Source organism: Ipomoea triloba, chromosome 4 (genome assembly GCF_003576645.1).
Source record: "Ipomoea triloba cultivar NCNSP0323 chromosome 4, ASM357664v1".
In the NCBI taxonomy this organism is placed as follows: domain Eukaryota; kingdom Viridiplantae; phylum Streptophyta; class Magnoliopsida; order Solanales; family Convolvulaceae; genus Ipomoea; species Ipomoea triloba.
In genome coordinates, this window is record NC_044919.1 from 29741548 (window position 1) to 29762823 (window position 21276).

General features: G+C 35.2%; 2 protein-coding genes and 1 pseudogene across 4 annotated transcripts; 1 reads left to right on the forward strand and 2 right to left on the reverse strand.

Moving 5' to 3' along the window:
* The first annotated feature begins 2458 nt into the window (after positions 1-2458).
* Positions 2459-6374, forward strand: LOC116015266 (protein indeterminate-domain 12-like). Its single transcript, XM_031255296.1, has 3 exons — positions 2459-3009; positions 3123-3519; positions 5166-6374. The coding sequence occupies exons 1-3, from the start codon at positions 2805-2807 to the stop codon at positions 6007-6009; spliced, it is 1446 nt and encodes a 481-aa protein (XP_031111156.1). The 5' UTR covers positions 2459-2804; the 3' UTR covers positions 6010-6374.
* A 5014-nt stretch (positions 6375-11388) lies between these two features.
* On the reverse strand, positions 11389-11506 carry LOC116017993 (annotated as a pseudogene).
* Positions 11507-12016: 510 nt separating this feature from the next.
* Positions 12017-19574, reverse strand: LOC116016840. Of its 3 annotated transcripts, XR_004097795.1 has the most exons (17): positions 19382-19574; positions 19216-19293; positions 18746-18829; positions 18482-18649; positions 18328-18396; positions 18045-18171; positions 17691-17763; positions 17452-17568; positions 17028-17147; positions 16886-16904; positions 16619-16700; positions 16168-16484; positions 15385-15500; positions 15197-15290; positions 14061-14233; positions 12473-12565; positions 12017-12281 (listed from the first exon to the last, which is right to left on the reverse strand). XR_004097795.1 is itself a non-coding variant. In XM_031257274.1 (15 exons), exons 1-15 carry the CDS (start codon positions 19475-19477, stop codon positions 14168-14170), a joined length of 1626 nt encoding a protein of 541 aa, XP_031113134.1. In that variant the 5' UTR covers positions 19478-19574; the 3' UTR covers positions 13743-14167. The 3 variants fall into 3 exon arrangements, 1 of the variants encoding a protein (XP_031113134.1); XR_004097794.1 differs by having other exon boundaries at positions 12017-12565; XM_031257274.1 differs by lacking the exons at positions 12017-12281; positions 12473-12565 and having other exon boundaries at positions 13743-14233.
* Positions 19575-21276: the final 1702 nt, after the last annotated feature.

Sequence of the window (21276 nt, forward strand, 5' to 3'; positions counted from 1 at the left end):
TTCGTTTAAGATTGTTCACGAACAAATTCATTTAAATACAATTTATTTTATTTTATTTAGTTATATATATACTAGTATACTACATTAGTATTTTAGTTTAGACATTAAGCCCCTATATATATATATATATATATATAATGTTACTTCTATTTTTCATATGGTCCTACATACTCCAATTAACCAAAATAAACCCATTCGATAATTCTCACCCGTGCTAATTATGCATAGTTTGTGCTCCTTCCTGAAGGAGCTGTAGGCTCCGTCCAAAAGGAACTACTTGCTCCGGAAGGGGCTTTGCTAATTAGGACCAAAAAAAAATAAAAAAGAAAATATATAAAAGACTATTTCTTGTTCACAAATGAATTATGTGTTTGTTTATTTAACGTTCAAGAATGTGTTCACGAACGTGTTCGACGTTAACGAATTGAACATGTTTATAAACGTGTCTATTAATATTAATGAAGTTCGCAAATGTTAACGAACACCAATATAAACGCTTAACAATCAAATACGAAATTTTCAAAAACCTTTAATTAACAAACACACACGAACACAAATAACATTTGTTCATTCATGTTCGGTACGTTAATAGTTCTATTCGTCACACAAAATCTTTCTAGTGATTTACTTTTACTGTATGATTTGCAAACTAAACTATTATTATACATGATCGAGATTTATGAATTATCCAAAACACAATCTCAGGGTGGATGTGTGTTTACTCGTCACCCAAAAAATATGACCATCATTGGCACACTATATTGTTCTCAAATTATTACTCCTTTACCTTTCTTATTTACTATTCATTGGTCAAACCAACTATTTCTTTCCTTATTTTCTTTAGTAATTTTTTATTATTTTTAAATTTAATTTTTTGTGTTTAATATTACTTGTAATGTAGTTTCTAAATATATAAATTTTATATATTAATGCTAAACTTAATATTATGAAAAATTGGATTAAAAATTACTTCAGTCAAACATTGTTAAACGAACCAGACAACCATTTTGGGACGGAGGTAGTATATTATATTGGTTTATAAAGTTCGGGTTATTATTGGAAATACAAATTTGAAATTGTACAAAGATGATTTTTAATGAAAAGAGAAATGCATCAATTTAAAACCTCTTACATAAATTCTTATCTGTTGCAATTAAGTTAATACAATATATTATTAGTACTATGTATGTAATTTAATATCTAGATTATGGAGGTTACCCCTAAATATGACTTACCTGCCCCCACCCTACCCCACAAACATTGTAATGGAATGTGAAACTGTCATTTTCACAATTAATTGGCTAATCTGATCTGATCTGATCTTTAGCATGAAGTGATCAACAAGAGATTATTGCACATGTTGGTCCAATTCTTAGTCCCATACACAAATCATTAATTGTTGGTCCAAATAGCAGTATAGTTATTGTAAAAATGTAATGAATCATGGAAACACTGGGAACTATATTCAAATTTTAATTAATATATATATATATATATTATGATGCCACCACCCCGGCCCCCTCATTCGTCTTAGTCTGCCACAATAATCATCACATTCTGTATGCCTTTTTCTACCTACTGATAATTTCCATGTATACTCGCATACACTGTCACCCTCTTTATTCACATATATAGATACACTGATAGCTCTTATAGGAGAAGTGTCATTGGGTAGTGGGTAGGGAAAAGGAAAGCAAGTATTACTGTACACACATTGCCTGCCATCTCTCTTTCTTCCTGATTATTGCATGGTGTAATAGGCTTAGCATGCTAATTTTTTAGAGTGGGAAACACCATATATATATATATATATATATATATATATATATATATATATATATATATATATATATATACCACACAAATATGCACTATTAGGTACACATCACCAAAAACACACCACTACGTATGAAAAAAGACACCACACAGTGTTAAGAAATGCACAATTAGAAAAGGGGAGTTATGAGGTGTTTTTATGCATTTTCATTGTGATGCATTTCTTAATATTGAGTGGTGCATTTCTTAACATTGAGTGTGGTGTAAACCGCACGGCCGCACGGGAAGGCGCGACCACATTTGAACAGATTTTTATATAGGATTGAGATCAAATGAGAACTACTATAGGCCAGAACGTGGACGAAAAAAAAGCTCATTTAAAAAGTAATTGATAATAAATTTTGAGAAGAGTTTTCAAATGTAAAATCAGGCATTATACTGAAATAATTACAAAAATGTCACTATTTCTTAGAAGAATATTTAGCCATGCTTTTTCAAAATGTTTCCATATGCACAATTAGACATTACAATATACTTTTTTTCAAAAAAAAAAAAGACATTATATTACAATATACTAATTCGTACTTCTCACTGGAGGGGGGTTTTCATGATGATATCCTGCCCATATATATATACACACTGTGTGTGTTTTGATTGCTGCAGAGTTGAACAGACAAGCTATATATCTCTGCAAACCATGGTCAGATAGTGACTTTGAGAATCACATAGCATCATCTATTCTCTCATCAGCAACGATTTTGTCTTCTTTATTTTTTAGCCAATTACTAGCCTTTCAATGAATGATGGTGAGGCCTTTCTGGGCTGGGTCTAATTATCACTGCCATCTGTTACTATATATCGAACCCTTATATATTAGCTGTCTGTGTGTAATCTAAAACCTGGGATTCTCTAAATCCTTGTCTGCCTGTCTTACACTTGTTGTTTTTTCGGCAAGGCTGTTTATTTACTAGGATTAAAAAAAAAAAAAACAGAAGATATTTTTTTCTTTTTTTGTTTGTACTTATCTGATGCTTCAAGAATTCAAACACCAAACACTACACCTCCTCAAAAAGTACCAGAATAGTTCTTGTTCTTCCTTATCGTCACAGGCGGCCATGTTTCCTTCTGATCAAGAACTCAGTGTTTCTGGTTTAAACCCCATGCTTCTTCATTCGGCCATCGATGAACAGCCTCAGAAGATGAAGAAGAAGAGAAACCTCCCTGGGAATCCTGGTATGTGTTCCAATAATATAATTCAGAGTTTTCAGTTTCTGAGCTTATTATTCTAACGTGACAATATAATTTAATTTAACAACGTGAGACATGATCTATATATCCTCGTACAGATCCGGACGCGGAGGTGATCGCGTTGTCGCCGAAGACGCTGCTGGCGACGAACCGGTTCGTGTGCGAGATCTGCAACAAAGGGTTCCAGAGAGATCAGAACCTGCAGCTTCACCGGCGAGGGCACAACCTGCCGTGGAAGCTGAAGCAAAGGAGCAACAAGGAGAACCGGAAGAGAGTTTACGTTTGCCCGGAGCCCACCTGCGTTCACCACCACCCTTCTAGGGCTCTCGGAGACCTCACCGGAATCAAGAAACACTTCTGCAGAAAACACGGCGAGAAGAAATGGAAGTGCGAAAAGTGCTCCAAGTTTTACGCGGTTCAATCGGATTGGAAAGCCCACTCTAAAACCTGCGGGACTAGAGAGTACAGATGTGACTGTGGAACCCTTTTCTCCAGGTATATATGTATCATCATCTTTTCATATCTATTGTTCTTAATAATTAACCACAATATTTTCCAGGATCTACTTTCTCCATTTCTCTAAATTTGAAGAATTAATTAAATGAATTCTTCAAATTCTAGTCAATTTTAAAAAACCATTTAGTAAACAAGTTTAATACTGCTTTCATTTCTTCAATTTTCTTTAAAAAAAAAAAAAAAAAAAAAGACTGATTTTTTCTTCTATTACTAACCACACATCAATTTTGGTGGTTTCTTCAAAGTAGGAATAGAACTCTCATATGCCATTAGAACAGAGGGCAAGTTTTTTGTTTTTCCTTTGGCCTCTCTTTTGTTTTATGTGTTGTTTGGTGGTTGTTATCCACAAGAGCGGTAAGCTCTGAGTGGGGATGTCTGCTTTTTGAATGTGGTGACAGATAGCATAGAAACACACACCATTAATGCAAGTCCCAGTTCACTGGGATACATTCATATATAGATCAGATTATTTAACAAATAAATTTTTTTTTAAAAATAATTGCATTGTTCAATTCTTGATAGAGTGCAAGAAAAAAAAGCTCCGTTTTTTCCTATTGAAATTTGTCTCAAATCTTGATTATTTTGGTACTGGACTATCTTAAACTCGAATTAATAATATAATAACGCCGGTGTTGATGAGTACAGTAGAGGTTAAGTATATTTTGGTTTATATTGGAAGGAAATTTCTGGGAAGTTAATAATGGAGGGTCACGGTGTCTGAGAGCAAATGATGGGTTTCTTTTTTTGTCTACCCAAAAGATACAAAAGCTTGAGTACTTTTGTACCTATGCGTACACTCATGGCTTGAGAATCTTGACGCTGTTAAATTTTCATGGAAGGCATGATTGAATCACTTCAAAAAATGTGACAATTAAGTGCTCCAATTTCACTTTCTCATAGGCAAAATGGTCTAGTTTTGACCATCATTGTAGTAGTTAACATCTTTTCATGAATTTCTGCAACCTATATATGTGGTCTCTAAGAACAGGAATGGGTAGAAAATTAGACAACATTCTAGTGGTTTAGGAGTTAGTATGGTAGGATGGTTTTTTTTTTTTTTTTTTTAAGTGACCAGAAAAATCAACAGTCCTATCTAAGGTATGCTGAATAAATCCAATATTGTGACTCTAATTCAAGGTAAATCAGATTAATTTGTTCAATTTTAACCATCTCAAATCAAGATGGTCAATAAGTCAACAAACTTGACCTAAGATATGGTATGTTGTTGTTGAGGAATGCGTTTTTGTATGGTCGGAGAGGCGCAGATTTCGAGAAGGTGTTTGAGAGGCAGTGCGCTTTCGTTCATGGCCAGAGAGAAAGGGCGTTTTGCTTTGCATGCGGACATTTACATTACATAGACATCAGTCAACTGTCATGTCTCTATCTCTCACTCTCCCCAAAACTTACGTTTGGTCTCTCATTATGACCCAACAACGTAAAATCTTATAATCAAAGTAAAAACCACATAATTGTATGTATGCCTTGTATGGTGATGATGGAAATTGTTTAGAATTATTCACAGTAATTATATGCGTTGTTCATCTGATCCGATTCATTTGTTCATTTGATTATTACTGTTGTTAGGTTGATCCATAGCTGATATATATGTTGATTGTTGACTGCAGAAAGGATAGCTTTATAACGCACAGAGCATTCTGTGACGCTTTGGCTGAAGAAAGTGCGAGACTTTCTGCAAATTCTATATTACTCATGCACCCTACTTCCACCGCCTCGCTTACTAATGGGGCGCCGCCTAATACTGCTCAAATGCAACCCAGCTTTCATCTCAACCCTTCATCGCTCTTCCCCAACGCGGCGGTGCAGCAGCACCACCAGCCGCCGCAGCGTCACTTTGCCAACCCGCCGTCACCGGTTATGAGCGGCGGCCAGCATATCTCTCTCAGTAGCCCATGGGACGCGCCGCCGTCTCAAAACCCTAATCATCATCCTCTCCCCATGATCAAGACCGAAGAAAGCATGGGCCTTCCGCCGTATTTTCAAGAGCCGCCGCCGCCGCCTCTGATGGCGGCGTCCGGGTCGTCGGCGGTGCTGTCGGCCACGGCACTGCTCCAAAAGGCAGCGAGCATAGGCGCCACAGTGGGTCACGTGAACTCTAGCATGGCCCAGCTGGATAGGGGGGGCACTGTGGGGCACGTGAACATGAAGATGGCCCCACAGGACTACTTAGGGTTTGCCACGTGGCAAAAAGGCGACCCTCTGACCAGAGACTTTCTCGGCTTGACAGCAGACCACGAAAGCAGCAGCGCCAGGGACCACGACCACCACCGCCTGTTATCGTACGCCGCCGCCTCAGGCGGCGGCGGAGGCGGCGTTGACGAGTTGTTCCCCAGCAGCAGCACCAACAACAGTATGTATAATGAGCGTGACAATTCTCTGTTCAAACATCATCAATTAAGCTTCGGTTTCGCGGCCGCCGAGACAGCCTCGGAAACATGGGGAAACTGTTGATTTATTATGGGATAATGAGGATTCATATTCCCTGGTAGAGTTTCGAGCTATGGAAATACATAAATTTTCTGTGTTGATAAAACATGAACACAGACACAATTAAGCTAGCACATGGCAGTTGGAGATCAGATGATCATCTTCAAGAAAGAGAAAGAGAGAACCAAATTAAATCATGATCGAGTCATTTCAATTTAATTAATGTATTTTGCAAGAATTCAACTTTTTAGTTATTTCTTCTTCATCAATTCTCCTCTAGCTGGATTGTAACGTTTCCTTGGGACATTCTGAGTACTAAGAAAGCTTGGTTTTTTGGAGTTCGTTAACAATGTTGTCCTTCAATTTCATTGGATATAATTCTTGAAGAAAGGGTAATCTACTAATCTGTATGTGTACTGTATTTTGGATGCATATATTTCTTGAAGAAAGTACCTGCTGCCTCTGAGGGAAGTGCATAATTGTAAAGCTAGCTCTTGGTGCTGTCTAAAGGAGAAATGATCTGAGCAGAAACCCATTCTTCCCTGACAAAATGCATGGGATAATTAGTATAAATATGCATGCATACTCCATATATATTCCATAATGTCATCAAATTCTCTACTTCCAATATTTCAGATCAGAGACCATGCATGCATGCCCATCATTTTCTAAGATCATGGTGTCAGCTTGTAGATGTTGTACATGATGCTATCCCCACCCCATGCCCAAGAGTCACCCGAGGAAGTAAATTACAAATTTTCATGCCTAATTCTTAAATTGTCGCTTATGTATGTATACTCTCTGAGCACAAGTGAGAAATTATGCACTTCACTATATATAATTTGAGCTATAGCAAATGAACTAAATACTTTTACTTCTTTTTTTTTTTACTTTTCTTTTTTTGAGTATTATAACAAAAGATATTTAAAAAATCTTTAAGATCTAAATTAGTGTATTTTTTTCATTGTATGATCACAGGTTTGTTTGACCTGTAGTTAATTAATTAAGCACTGAGGTTAACCTTGTTCATATAAGTAGAACCTCAAAAGTGATAAAGTAACACTACTCATTTGTGAGTTTTAAAATAGATACAGTTTCAGAAATCAAACCCGAAACCACTTGTTGCATAAGCATGTTTTTATATTAATTGCAAAGCTCTAAATCCAAATGTAATTAATCAAGATATATATGATCACTGCATGGTGCATTTCCCTTAGCTTTCCATTAAAATATTCATTGAGAGGCTAGCACAGTACAGCTAAGCGGATTGGATGATGACTTATTTTCACCTTATTCAAGTCTGTTACTAGTATGTATTTCATATTTCACTGGATCTTTTGCGAAAATTTTATACTACCTCCGCCCCATTTTGTTTGTCGGATTCGGTTAACGAGGCTTGACTGAAGTTATTTTTAATTCAATTTTTCATAATATTACGTTTAGTATTAGTATATAAAATTTATATATTTAGAAACTACATTAAAAGTACTATTAAACACAAAAAATCAAATTTTAAAAATAATTAAAAATTACTAAAAAAAAATACAATAAAAAAAGAGTTGGTTTGACCAATGAATAGTAAACAAGACAGGTAAAATGGGACAGATGGAGTATTTTTTTAATGATATTTTAAGCTAACATTACTTATATCTTTGTAATTTATGTGATTTTTGTTAAACTTGAACTCAATTAGATGGTTCATCGTTAAATAAGTTTCTAAAAACTAAATGATTTTATCTTAAAGAAAAATGACATTTTTCATCTTGAATTATAAGAAAATTATACTTTTTATCTATCAATTATGTCCTTTCCCCACTTTTTGTTCCTTAATAGTTTGTGAAGTAACTTTTTTCAATCATTAGTTCTAGTATAGTTGAGTTAAAAAAACAAAAAACAAAAAAAAAAAAAACAAAACAAAACAAAACAAACAAAACAAAACAAAACAAAAAAACTACAAAAAGCGAATACAACATAACTAATGAAAAAAATTATTTTAGCCCGAAATGAATAATCAAATGAGTAGATCAGAACATAACTCAATCTCATACTAAAATATTACGAATTCAATTCTTGTCAATATTTTTTTAGCCGAGATTTTCACTTAATGTTAGTGCACATTATTTAAAAATCCATTGGGTTAGTTGGATAAATAGACTATTCCAAATATTTCACACGCATAATGACATAAATGAGGCAAGCGTGTGAACCTTAAGCCAAAATGCGTTGACCCAAACATCATTGGATTCATTGCACTAATGATTCTTATCTGTCATAATAAATATGTTTTAAAAATTTATCCTGCACTAATCATTCTTATCTGTCATAATAACTATTGTTTAAACTCAATGAAATCATTAATATTTGTCTTACTAAATCAGTATTATACTGTTAACTAGTATTATCTTAATTCTAACACCATACCATAGCACAAATTGATTAATTGACAACTATTAGACTAATGTAACCGAGTTTTGATCAAATCTTTGCGAGGCGATATGCTTAAGCAGTTCAACCTTCATCCACTAAGCCAACACATTTTATTTTTCCTTACCTTTTCCTTTTCCTTTTCCTTTTTCTTTTTGATGGATAAATTCAATCATATCTTATTTGGGCCAGCTCTCCCTATATGCCTAAACGCTTCAACCTCCATCTCCACTTAGCCAAATGCCTTTTGTATTTAGGGTGTGTTTGGAAAGCAGGAAAATGGTTTCTGGAAAATGATTTCTAGAAAATGAGTCATTTTCTAGAAAATATTTTACTTTCTTGTGTTTGGCTGCAGAACAGAAAACTATGTTGGTGTGTTTGGCTCATTTTCCAGAAAATGGGTAGGAAAATGAACAGAATTATATAATTGAATATTTTAATTAATTTGTTTAAATGTAACAACATTTATAACAAATATACAATCCAAAAAATAAAATAATCACAAAAAAATCACAACAAAATAATATCTATCTCATAAAAAAAATAAAAAATAAAAGTGGCCGACTGGTTTCAGATGTCAAATAAAAAAAATAAAACTCATAATATCTATCTCATAATAAAAAAAAATAAATTATTACTTAAAAACAAAAAGAAAAAGTTGAAGATGTCAAGAAGATGGGATGGAGATGAAGAAGTTAAAGCATTTAGGAGGCCTAAGGAGATGGAAGAAGCAAAGGAGAAGGAAGAAGCAAACTTTGGAAAATGACTTCCCCCAAAAAAAGGGGAAGTCATTTTCCATAAAATTGGGCTTATTTTCCATTGACCAAGAAGTTCATTTCCATTGACTCTATTTTCCCCCTTCTTCCCAAACACCAAAAACCCGGAAAATGATTTCCAGAAATCATTTTCCGAGTTTCCAAACACACCCTTACTCTTCTTTTTTTTTTTTTCCTTTACATTTACTCTTACTTTGTAATTCTATTTTTTTTTTACTCAATACTAATTGGCATGATCAAATTATCAACAAAAAAAAAAAAAAAAAAAAAAAAAAAAANAGTTGAGTTAAAAAAACAAAAAACAAAAAAAAAAAAAACAAAACAAAACAAAACAAACAAAACAAAACAAAACAAAAAAACTACAAAAAGCGAATACAACATAACTAATGAAAAAAATTATTTTAGCCCGAAATGAATAATCAAATGAGTAGATCAGAACATAACTCAATCTCATACTAAAATATTACGAATTCAATTCTTGTCAATATTTTTTTAGCCGAGATTTTCACTTAATGTTAGTGCACATTATTTAAAAATCCATTGGGTTAGTTGGATAAATAGACTATTCCAAATATTTCACACGCATAATGACATAAATGAGGCAAGCGTGTGAACCTTAAGCCAAAATGCGTTGACCCAAACATCATTGGATTCATTGCACTAATGATTCTTATCTGTCATAATAAATATGTTTTAAAAATTTATCCTGCACTAATCATTCTTATCTGTCATAATAACTATTGTTTAAACTCAATGAAATCATTAATATTTGTCTTACTAAATCAGTATTATACTGTTAACTAGTATTATCTTAATTCTAACACCATACCATAGCACAAATTGATTAATTGACAACTATTAGACTAATGTAACCGAGTTTTGATCAAATCTTTGCGAGGCGATATGCTTAAGCAGTTCAACCTTCATCCACTAAGCCAACACATTTTATTTTTCCTTACCTTTTCCTTTTCCTTTTCCTTTTTCTTTTTGATGGATAAATTCAATCATATCTTATTTGGGCCAGCTCTCCCTATATGCCTAAACGCTTCAACCTCCATCTCCACTTAGCCAAATGCCTTTTGTATTTAGGGTGTGTTTGGAAAGCAGGAAAATGGTTTCTGGAAAATGATTTCTAGAAAATGAGTCATTTTCTAGAAAATATTTTACTTTCTTGTGTTTGGCTGCAGAACAGAAAACTATGTTGGTGTGTTTGGCTCATTTTCCAGAAAATGGGTAGGAAAATGAACAGAATTATATAATTGAATATTTTAATTAATTTGTTTAAATGTAACAACATTTATAACAAATATACAATCCAAAAAATAAAATAATCACAAAAAAATCACAACAAAATAATATCTATCTCATAAAAAAAATAAAAAATAAAAGTGGCCGACTGGTTTCAGATGTCAAATAAAAAAAATAAAACTCATAATATCTATCTCATAATAAAAAAAAATAAATTATTACTTAAAAACAAAAAGAAAAAGTTGAAGATGTCAAGAAGATGGGATGGAGATGAAGAAGTTAAAGCATTTAGGAGGCCTAAGGAGATGGAAGAAGCAAAGGAGAAGGAAGAAGCAAACTTTGGAAAATGACTTCCCCCAAAAAAAGGGGAAGTCATTTTCCATAAAATTGGGCTTATTTTCCATTGACCAAGAAGTTCATTTCCATTGACTCTATTTTCCCCCTTCTTCCCAAACACCAAAAACCCGGAAAATGATTTCCAGAAATCATTTTCCGAGTTTCCAAACACACCCTTACTCTTCTTTTTTTTTTTTTCCTTTACATTTACTCTTACTTTGTAATTCTATTTTTTTTTTACTCAATACTAATTGGCATGATCAAATTATCAACAAAAAAAAAAAAAAAAAAAAAAGACAAAGCCATTCATTTTCTTTTCTTTCTCCAATAATCAAGATGTACTAAATCTCATTTTTACATCCAATTAATGTGACACACATTGATTGATTCAAAAAAAAATGAGAAGTCCCAATTATTTCTTTCATCTTTTCTATCTTGATACTAAAACACGTAACGAGATTTCAAGATTTTGAAGTAATACTTTATACAAGTGCACTACACATGAAGCAAAAAATTTCTATATTGGTGACACACTGACACCTCGAAGACGATCTAGTATTACTTATTCTTTTTTCCTTTTTGAAAAAAAAAAAAAAGGAAGAAAGAAAAAAGAGGGTTGGAAATGCAGCACGGGGACTTCTCAGGAGTCACCTGTTCTAGTACTATTCTCGCCCAAACACGCTTAATTTCGAAGTTCTGATGGGATCCGATGATTTAGTGGTGGAATGATTGCATCCATCTAGTGTTACTTATTCTAAACTCATACATATCCACCTTATTAGTAAATGTACATATCTTAAGCATCGGTCCAGGTGATTGGTTAGCTTTTGCGTTGTTGAAGAAATACGACGAAAAATTCGAAGCAGCTTATAGCCTTTTCTAAAGGGGCAATGGGAGGGAGCTATAAAAACCTGCAATGAGCGTGAGAGTGCAATAAAGGGGCGGGAGAGGGACTACACTTAGTTGATTCTCTTCTCACCTCTGTGTTTGTGTGAGTGGTGGTCTGGTAATTAGTGGCACACCAACAAAAGCTAAAGAAAAGAAAAGAAAAGATAGGCGAAATAATGGAAACAAAAGATGACAAAATTAACGAAATACGAGGACGACAATGTCAACGGTTGTGAAAATGATGCTCAATGAAACTTTTTTCTTTTTATTGGGTGACGAGAAAAACTCACAATCACTATTTGAGAATGTGTACTGAATAAACTCACAACGATCAGCTTAAATTGTCCGACCAACTTAAATTAAGAAGACCAATAGACTGTTCCTATTAAGAGTTGAACTTATAACTTTATAGTTACCAAGTCAACAGTTGAGCGGGACTAAAGTTGTCCTTACTCATAGTGTTCAATGAGACATTTGAAAGGTGGTTTGGGCAAAATTGTCTTGAGGTTCATGGCTCCCCCTTTCTCAAACTCTGTGCACGTCGCCATGCTACAGCCTTAAAGAAATTTTCAAAAACACAGACTGCCTGCCATGTACGTGTTGTAACTACGTAGGCACCAAAACCTAAGAAAATGAAAAGCAAAAAAGGTTTCGAAATAATGAAAGCAAAATTCCTGAAAACGACGTTGATCTCTCTCTTGACAACCCAGATTATGCCAACGTTTTCACACCAGAAATTCTTTATAAGCACCAAATTCAACTCAAAACTACTATAAGCTCGAGCCAGGTTGTGTCCAGGATAGTATGATTGATACCTGAATTAAAGTTAAACCGGGAATCACACCAGTCTTCTTTCGCGTTTGCTGTTAACTTGTTAAGCCACCAGCTGTGCATTAAACAGTAATTTCCTGTCAAGTAAAAAAAATCAGCAATCAGAATCTTGAAGAGTCATCATATCACACACCAAAAAAGAAAGAACATGTATAAGCATCCAAAAAGAAAAAGGGGGCAAGGAATCACATTCCACTAGAGAATTGCGCAAATTAGAAATGTAACAAGGAAGGGGGAGAGTTAATAGAATTGCTTTTTGTTAAGTATATTCAACATCTAAAAGTTGGAGCAGGGGTAGTGGGGCTTGAGGAATTATAAAAGAAGTGACAAAGTATTATGGTATATCCAAGCTTTTAGAAAGGATTTGTAAGATGCAGGTTTAAGGTACAATCTATATACCAATTGCCTGCCTAAAAAAGTCACCTCTTTTTATCTTTGCCCTGCAGCACATAAAAGCTTCTCTTCTATATATCTACTCTTTTACCCTCTCCATTTGAGCTTGAAGATGTCATCTATCGTCAGGGAATCTTATCTCCACAGGCTTACCTTTTATTCTTTTTCCTTGTCCCTTCCAAATCCAATAATTCCTTCACCTTCTTTTTACCTGTGTTTTACTTTCCTTCCCCCTTCTACTACAAATCCCCATGCTAGTGCTTCTTTTTTCCAGAATACCCTAAGTACCATTTACAAGGTATAGCCTATGGTCTCTGCTTCCAAAAAAAAGATGAACTTAGCTCAAGTACAACTTAATCTAATCTAGTTGGGGGTTTAGGCGTTTAGCTTAAATTATTCAAATTCTAAACTTGCCCACAATCTGCCAACCAAGAACCAACTGAGCTATTCAAGTTCTAAACTCATTTAATGCCTATTAAAGTTCTTCATCCTTCTCCTATCCTATGCTTATTACTACTATGTGTTATCATAGCTACTACCCTTTTCACCAATTTTAACAGAGATAACACTCTCCTTGAAACATGACAAATAATGATTAAACTGACCAGGCCTGACAAAAGAGCAAGACTGACTCTGAATACAGAGACTATTTATTAGCTTGGCAGATATACAGCAAAGAAGTGACTAGATTCTTTGACTGATTAGCAAGGAAGTTCAAATGAAAACATTCAAATAATCACTCCCAGGAGTTCTATCGCACTTAATTATAAAGCTTTTCGAGTGTAAAGAAACAGGTGGAACAATCCTCATTTACTTCAACATCAAATGATAGTATAAGCTGAAAGCAGGTGCTCCATCATGGAAACAAGTTCATAGTATTAAATTAGCAGTTAGCATTCCATGAGTCACCAAACTTTTGCTCACACCTAATTCATAAATGTAGCAAAGTGACAAAGGATAGGTTTACAGTAAAGCACAGGGAGAGATAAACCCGAGTTTCTAATCTAATTCATATACAAGTATACAACTGTTGAGTGATAAATTTCAAGATGAGCATAGTTAGAGTAGCTCACATGCAAAGCTCAGATGTACAATAAACCCTATAGTTACTAACAATCTCAAAATACAAAACAGCCAGTATTAGTGTGGACCTATAATAGGTTACCGTGGCAGACTCACGTGTTTAAGAAAAAACTGAGAAAAGAGAGCTTCTTCCATGAATCCAACTCAATTTGAAGGAGGGACCAGAATTTTCTTTACAGAAATTGGCAGCAGTAGATGTCTCATCACACTTGTGGTTTAGGTCCAACCAAATTAACTCCCAAATATTGATCCAGAACATTCTTGAATGCCTGTTGCAAGAAATAAAGCGAATAGAGTCAAAAGTTACTGGATAATTTTTTTTCATTACATGTAGCCTATCTCATATAGATGTATAGTCATATTTCAGACCATTTCCATATGGTTTCTCTGTCATGATTGGGTATAATATCTGGTAAACTGTAGACCAGGCAGAATTGATCACAACTCACAAGTATGAATTTAATATACCATAAAAATCAAGTATTCAAGGAACAGCTAGTTCATCAGTCTAGAAACAGAATGTTAGAAAGAGGCATATTCCAGTTATACATGGTCATAAAGGCAAGAACATAGGTAGTGTCCACACATAATTGGAGATGGAAAATGAAAGTAAAAGCACAAAATTATCTTCTGCGTCAGTCACTGAGGTGCTGATTATTCTCCAGTAAAAGCTCATCCAAACAAATGGAATCACAAATAAGGCTGCACATGCAGTTTATCCACAGGGTATATTCTAGCCAAGCATAATTGAATGTTGGGAAAAAAAAAAAAGTAAATGAGTTCAAAAGACTAATGCAATGATTAAGGTCACCTCACATAGTAATACCTACAAGATCTACAAAGATACATACAGAAAAATAGACAAATATTTTTGTGTTGTGTATATAACAAATGTAAAGCTTTATCAAATATCATAAGGCTGGTAACAGTAACCCACAAAAATACAATCGTTATAACCTGTGTAATAAAGTTCTGAATTATGATGCAGTAATTAAGAGACATCCCCATTCAAATGCTTTTGGCATTACAGATTAAATACGAAAACTTTGTTTCATCCAACTTTGAAAGTCCTAAGTCCTAGCATATGAATACATAGAATGACTCGATATCTGAAGCATAAAATTTTGTAATTTCAGAATGATGAAATACAAGTACAGTGTACACTGGTCAAAAAATATGTGGCTACAAACTCCATATGATTATATGAGAGAAATGAACCCAGCTACAAGTACCTGACACGCAAATGCTTCTTTCCTGTTTAAAAGTGCATCCATTGCAGCAAATTGATCATCAAACACACCATAAAAGATCTGGTAGAAATGGTTCCTACAGACACCAAATTAATGTGAGATAATACAAACAAATAGAGACTTCTTTCTCCAAGGACAGAACTGTATTAGAGATTTAGAGATATAGGTACCTGTCTTCCTCGGCAACAATTTGATCCATCTCTTCAAATTTACGAGTTAGTATTTCTGCTCCAAGAGGAGATAATGCATGCAATACTAAAGCCTCCAGAGTTCTTGGAAAATTGTGCTGAAAAGACATTAAATTAGTTTTACACAGTTGTGGATGGGAATGGGAGAAAAGGCAAACAACAAATGAATGGTGGAGCAGAATAATGTCTCTCAGAGACGTGAGATCCTCTCTAAATACAAGAGAAAACAATAAGATACAAAGTGGTCTCACAGAAAAAGGAAGAAGATAAAAACAAAGCAAAACAAACAAACAGAAAACTACAATTCTCTTCAGCCTTCAAGATGCTGAAGCGTTAACAAGTATAATGGAAAGAGACCAGAATCACCTCACTAAAAGTATTTAACAACCTTTACCGACAATAATAAATTTTAAAAAGTGAAAAACGATAATACTTTTATAAGGAGAATCACACCAAAAGTCTAAGATTTAGAGAAGCACAAAAATACAGAGTATTGAGGTCATCATGAGGATTCAAGGAGCTCTAGTGTGGATGCAACTAGCTTAGGTTGGGTTCAAGGAAATGCCTCTATAAAACAGAGGCACAGTTGCATCCATTCAACCCCCTACCCCATTCCCCACCACTCAAAAAAACAAAGAAATAAGTAGCATTTTTTGTCTGAGAAAACTCAAAGATAGGAACTACTAAAATATTAAACCTGCATAACTGAGAGTTGATGAGAAAACTGCTAGCAGTAATAGATGTGAAAAGAAATAATAAACTCACTGCCATGGCAACAAAGACAATCCTAAGCATAAGTGGATTAAGAGTCCAAATAAGATTTGCTACTGGATCTTCTTGACAGTTATGAAAGACTTCCTTTCTGTTATCCATTTGATCATTGGTTTCAACTCCTGCAGTCTCAATAGAGCTGCATCCCACAGGTTGTCCTTCGTTGACATGGTCGTGGACTAAAGAAACAAGTTCATGTAGAGACTGGAGTTCAAGGGGCTCCAAATCTTGCAACATGATATTTTGTTTTAGTCTATTTCTGTTTAAGCTGTCATGTCCATGGCTCAAGGCAACAGTAGGATCAGTATGATCTAGCAAACAAAATAGCATGTAGTCACAACATCAGTGCGTAGCAAATATACAGAAAAATATCCTGCTTCTTAGAAACAGAAAATGATTTTGAAACCAATATTTGAAGCTAGGAATTAAAGTGTTATATGTTAACCTCCATGTGCAATACAAGGCTGGCCACTTGTAGTGGCTGCAATTTTACCCACAGTTATAGAAGGTTGATGCAGTCTTTGGTTCTGCCCCAGCCACAAATAGAGAATGAAATGAAAAATGAGCCCGCTACAGTTGATATCCCCACACAAAAATTCTTTTTGTAAGCCATCCTCAGTATTTAGGGGCATTAAGGAATACTAAAACAGACAAAACAATTTAACTAGCATAAAATCCTTCAAAATGATGGATTAAGAGTAAAACTACTCACCATTTCTTTGTCAGTCAATCTTCATATTTTAATTGGAAAAGCAGAGAAGCATCAAGGAGAAATGATTAGTATGTTATTCTTGATGTGTAAAAGAAGGAAACCAGAGAATAAAACTGCAGAAATCTAAGAGCAGCTTTACTACCTTTTCAATATTCTTCGCATATAATATGCATCCATGTGCTCTAACATATCAGACATTATCTTTGAGCGCCACCAAAAGTTAACAGCAATTGTTAAATTTTCACTATCCACTTGGTGAAACCTGGGCAAATGAGGAACACTAGTCATGTAAATGTAATCATTTTAAGAGCAAACTGAAAGAGGGAAAATATAAAGTCAATGGAAAAGCACTCATTATAATACAAGATATCCAACCATTATGCATAATGCACACACAGAAAAGTACGACAATCTGGGGTCCATAAAAAATAGGGCATTATTGCACATGCGCACACACAACTTTGTAGTCTTAATTAAGTTAAAATCTTATTCTTATTAACCAACTAGTTGGCATCTTAACAAATGCCAGAATATCAACAAAGATGAATTATCAAAGATTATATTACCATCCTTCAGGAATGAAAAGTGCATCACCGGCATGAAGAATGACCTTCTGGGAATACTCATTTAGATATTTTGCCCTTGGGTACAGTGACAGGTTTGGGTTTTCTAACGTAACAGCACTGGAAAAGGAAAGAAATAAGAATAACAACCATAGTTATAAACCTATAATATCCATCAGACAAAAGAAACAATGATTATATGATTTATATCAGACTTTTCAAAATATATTTAGGATAAGTACCTGTGGTTTGAGGCTTCTCCATATAATGGCAGCGGATATAAGAAGGGACTTGCAGAAGGTGGCCATAAAGAAACTGGTCATAATAAAATTTGGACAAAATGCATCAGGGGGCATGCAAGAGAGAAAGCTCACTTATAACAGCATAAACAAAGACTGCATGGAAACAGAGTAATGACTAGAAGGAAGCAATTGCCATTTCCTTAAAAGCTTATATCTACAAGTCTAATAATCAGATCAATCCTAAACAAAACGCCATCCAGTGCTAATCCAGCATATGTTCAAAGAGCACAAAAATGAAAGAGCAATCCATAGGCAGCAGTTTTAAGTGCAAACAGAGAGTGTGATGAAATTAACCTTGTTTACATCCAGAAACTATGCATAAAAGGTTATTGTGTGGATCATAGTGAGTGCTTGATCTGGTCTTAGCACTATTCATCCACAAATTGACAGAAGCCATGCTTTTTGTCCCCAAAAGCACAGGCTGTGCAGAAAGTAACCATTGTTAGAGAGACATCAAAAAATAAATAAATAAATAAATAAATAAATAACAAAAAATAGAAGATGATGATGATATTGATGTTAGCTCAGCGCTGAAGTGGGTGGGTGGGAGGAAGATGCAGAGAAGCAGTCCACAGACCTTATGTATGTCTTCACTCAAACACTTCAGTTGTATGGCTTCCTCGTTCTCAGAATTTAGAATTGGCACCTGGTTCACAACTATGATTTGTTATAGATTGGGAAGATTATTTGCTACATAAGTGTTAAACGAACGAATGAGTTTGTCAGTCCACCTGAGCTAGATAGATTTGCTGAGCCTCTCTAATACAGCAATCAGTTTGCTCAATGCCACATACTTCCAGCCTATTCTTATGTGAGTGGCGGGGGTTATCTTCTCCATCCTCTCTATCTTGTAAAAGATCCATGCAATATCCAATAAAGGTTGAGAATGGCAATGGAACCTTAGAAAATATATGACAGAGTTTCAGCTTAACTAATCTAACCAAGAAAAGCATCGCTCTGGAACTTAAAATCTATTCAGAGGTAATTAAAGTTACCCTTTCATGGCTTCTAATATCACCGTAAAAGACTGGTGCAGATCTGGACAGCATTACTTCCACAATGGTTGAGCCAACAAGTTCCTTATTTCAATGCATAGGTAACTTTAAAATCTCATATAAAACACAAAAACTCCCCATTGCCATAGGCAATCTACGTTAGGATAATTACTTATTGTACATCCTACACCACAGTTAAGAAAACAAAATATGCTAATACAAAACTTGTGAAATGAAATGAACTGTTGCAACATATTTCGCTCTTGGTAAAGTACTTTTTCGCTATAAGTTCAAATTTTTAGTCTCGAAATGCTTATAATATACATCAATGCGTGCCGCAGTATAGAACTACAGACATGTTCCGAGTTCTAAAGAGATAATGAATTGCTTCGGGTCATGTGATTGCTTCAATATGCTGCGGAATAAATAAATAAATAAAACGAAAATATTTAGAAAAAAAAAATAGAAACCTGCAAGTAAGCGAGGCCACCATTTGAGGGATTCCATTTGGAGAACGCCTTCCAATTCTTGACGCATCCTTCGAAAACCTTTTTCCCAAAATAAAAATAGTTGCGAGTTCAATTTCGGATTTATTAAGATAGTGCAGTAAATTAAGTTCTTAGTAGGAGACGATACAGTTGGGACGTTCTTCGGTTCAATATGGGAGGCGAATTCTTCCGCAGACGGAACTTCGTTGAATGTTTGAATGCGAATAGATTCCTCCACTGCCATGGCTCGCGGACCTCTACGAAACTGACGTGAGCTCAACGTTTTACTTTTGCAGGAGTGGCATCTACCATTAGCGGGTAATTCTTTCGGCCGGGTCGGATTAGGTTAAGCCGTTAAGGGAGCGCGTGATTTTAACATGAAATCGAAATTATCATTTTAAGGGGAATTACACTTGAGATGTTTTGATTTGTATGCATTACGATTATGAATTATTAATTATTATTATAGGTAATATACAATGTAATAATTCGCAAATATCACTAAATATCATGTGTGACGAATTTTGTATGAAAATAATATTTCACCTATGCTCAATCATTCTTTTTGAGATAATAAAATATCGATGTTGTTTACCGTGTTTTGGCTAAAGTGCTAGCTACTAGACTTAGGAGGGTTTTAAGTTCTGAAATTTCTGAGGCTCAGAGTGCTTTTATCTCGAGGAGGTCAATAGTAGATAATGTGTTGATTGCTTTTGAGTCGAGTCATGTTATGAATCGTCAAAAGGGGTGTAGGGGAGGGCATTGGGCTCTTAAAGTTGACATGAGTAAAGCCTATGACTGGGTGAATGAGACTTTTTGGGGAAAGTTATGCTAGCAATGGGGTTTAGCGAGCGTTGGATTCAGTTGATGAGGGAGTGTATTTCCACGGTCAGGTTTCATGTTTTAGTGGAAATGAAGGAATGGGGACCGATTGTCTCAACCCGGGGCCTTCGTCAAGGGGATCCTTTGTCACCTTGTTTGTTCATTTTGGTGGCAAAAAGTCTTAGTGCAATGTTGAGGGTTCGAGAGAGAGAGAGGGAGGTTTGCATGGGGTGCGGGTTGCGAGCGGGCGCCTGAAATATCCGATTTGTTTTTTACTGATGACTGTTTGTTTTTCTTTCGGGCAAATAGTATTGAGGCGGGTGCTATAAAGGTGATTTTGACTGAATATGGGGAGGCGAGTGGTCAACAAGTCAATTTTGATAAAACATCTATAGTATTTGGGAGGAATGTTCACCGGGAGGATAAATGACATCTTGGGTGTTCATGAATAGTAAGAGAGAGGAAAATACTTGGGTTTACCGGGGTATGTAGGGCGTAAGAAGAGGGAGATTTTGGGATTTGTTCGAGAGAAGTTGGGGGGTAGAATTTTAAATTGGGGGAACCGGTTCTTATCTATGGCGGGTCGTGAGGTTTTATCGAAAACTGCTTTACAAAGTATTCCCAATTATGCCATGAACGTTTTTTTGTTGCCAAAATCTTTGTGTGAGGATATCGAGAAACTTATGAATTCTTTCTGGTGGAGTTGTGAGGATCGGGGTGGAAAAGGGATTCGGTAGAGTACGTGAGAGACTTGTGTAAACCTAAGAAGTATGGGGGATGGGGTTTCGTAGGGTTCGGGATATGAATTTAGCAATGCTGAGGAAACAAGGGTGGAAGTTTTTAACGAACCCGGAGGCCTTGGTAACAAAATTTTTTAAAGCTCGGTATTTTCCTGATTGTTCTTTCTTGTGTGCTAGGGTGGACTCCAACCCCTCTTTTGTGTGGTTTAGTATTCGGGAGTCTCAAGCTTTGTTGAGTAAAGGGGTGCGTGGTGAATTGGGAATGGGGGGCAATTGAGGGTGTGAGGGGGATCCTTGGCTACCGGATGCTCAAAATCCTTTTTGTTTCTACTCCGGAACCTGTGTATTTAGATAGCCCTTGTGTGGAGTCGCTTCTAGTGACAGGTTCAAAGCAGTGGGATACGGAGTTGATCCTGGATCTCTTTTGTCAACGTGATTGTCAACTTATTTTGAGTTTGTCTATCCCTACCTTTGAGTGTTT

Bases quoted from the DNA above. Each gene is read 5' to 3' on its own strand.
- LOC116015266 (XM_031255296.1), top strand. From the start codon at position 2,805: ATGCTTCAAGAATTCAAACACCAAACACTACACCTCCTCAAAAAGTAC. The intron at 3,010-3,122 runs GTATGTGTTCCA...ATCCTCGTACAG, and splicing joins AAACCTCCCTGGGAATCCTG to ATCCGGACGCGGAGGTGATC. The intron at 3,520-5,165 runs GTATATATGTAT...TGTTGACTGCAG, and splicing joins TGTGGAACCCTTTTCTCCAG to AAAGGATAGCTTTATAACGC.
- LOC116016840 (XM_031257274.1), bottom strand. From the start codon at position 19,477: ATGGCAGTGGAGGAATCTATTCGCATTCAAACATTCAACGAAGTTCCG. The intron at 18,830-19,215 runs GTTTCTATTTTT...CATTGAAATAAG, and splicing joins GTGGCCTCGCTTACTTGCAG to GAACTTGTTGGCTCAACCAT. The intron at 17,764-18,044 runs GTTAATTTCATC...TATTATGACCAG, and splicing joins AGTTTCTGGATGTAAACAAG to TTTCTTTATGGCCACCTTCT.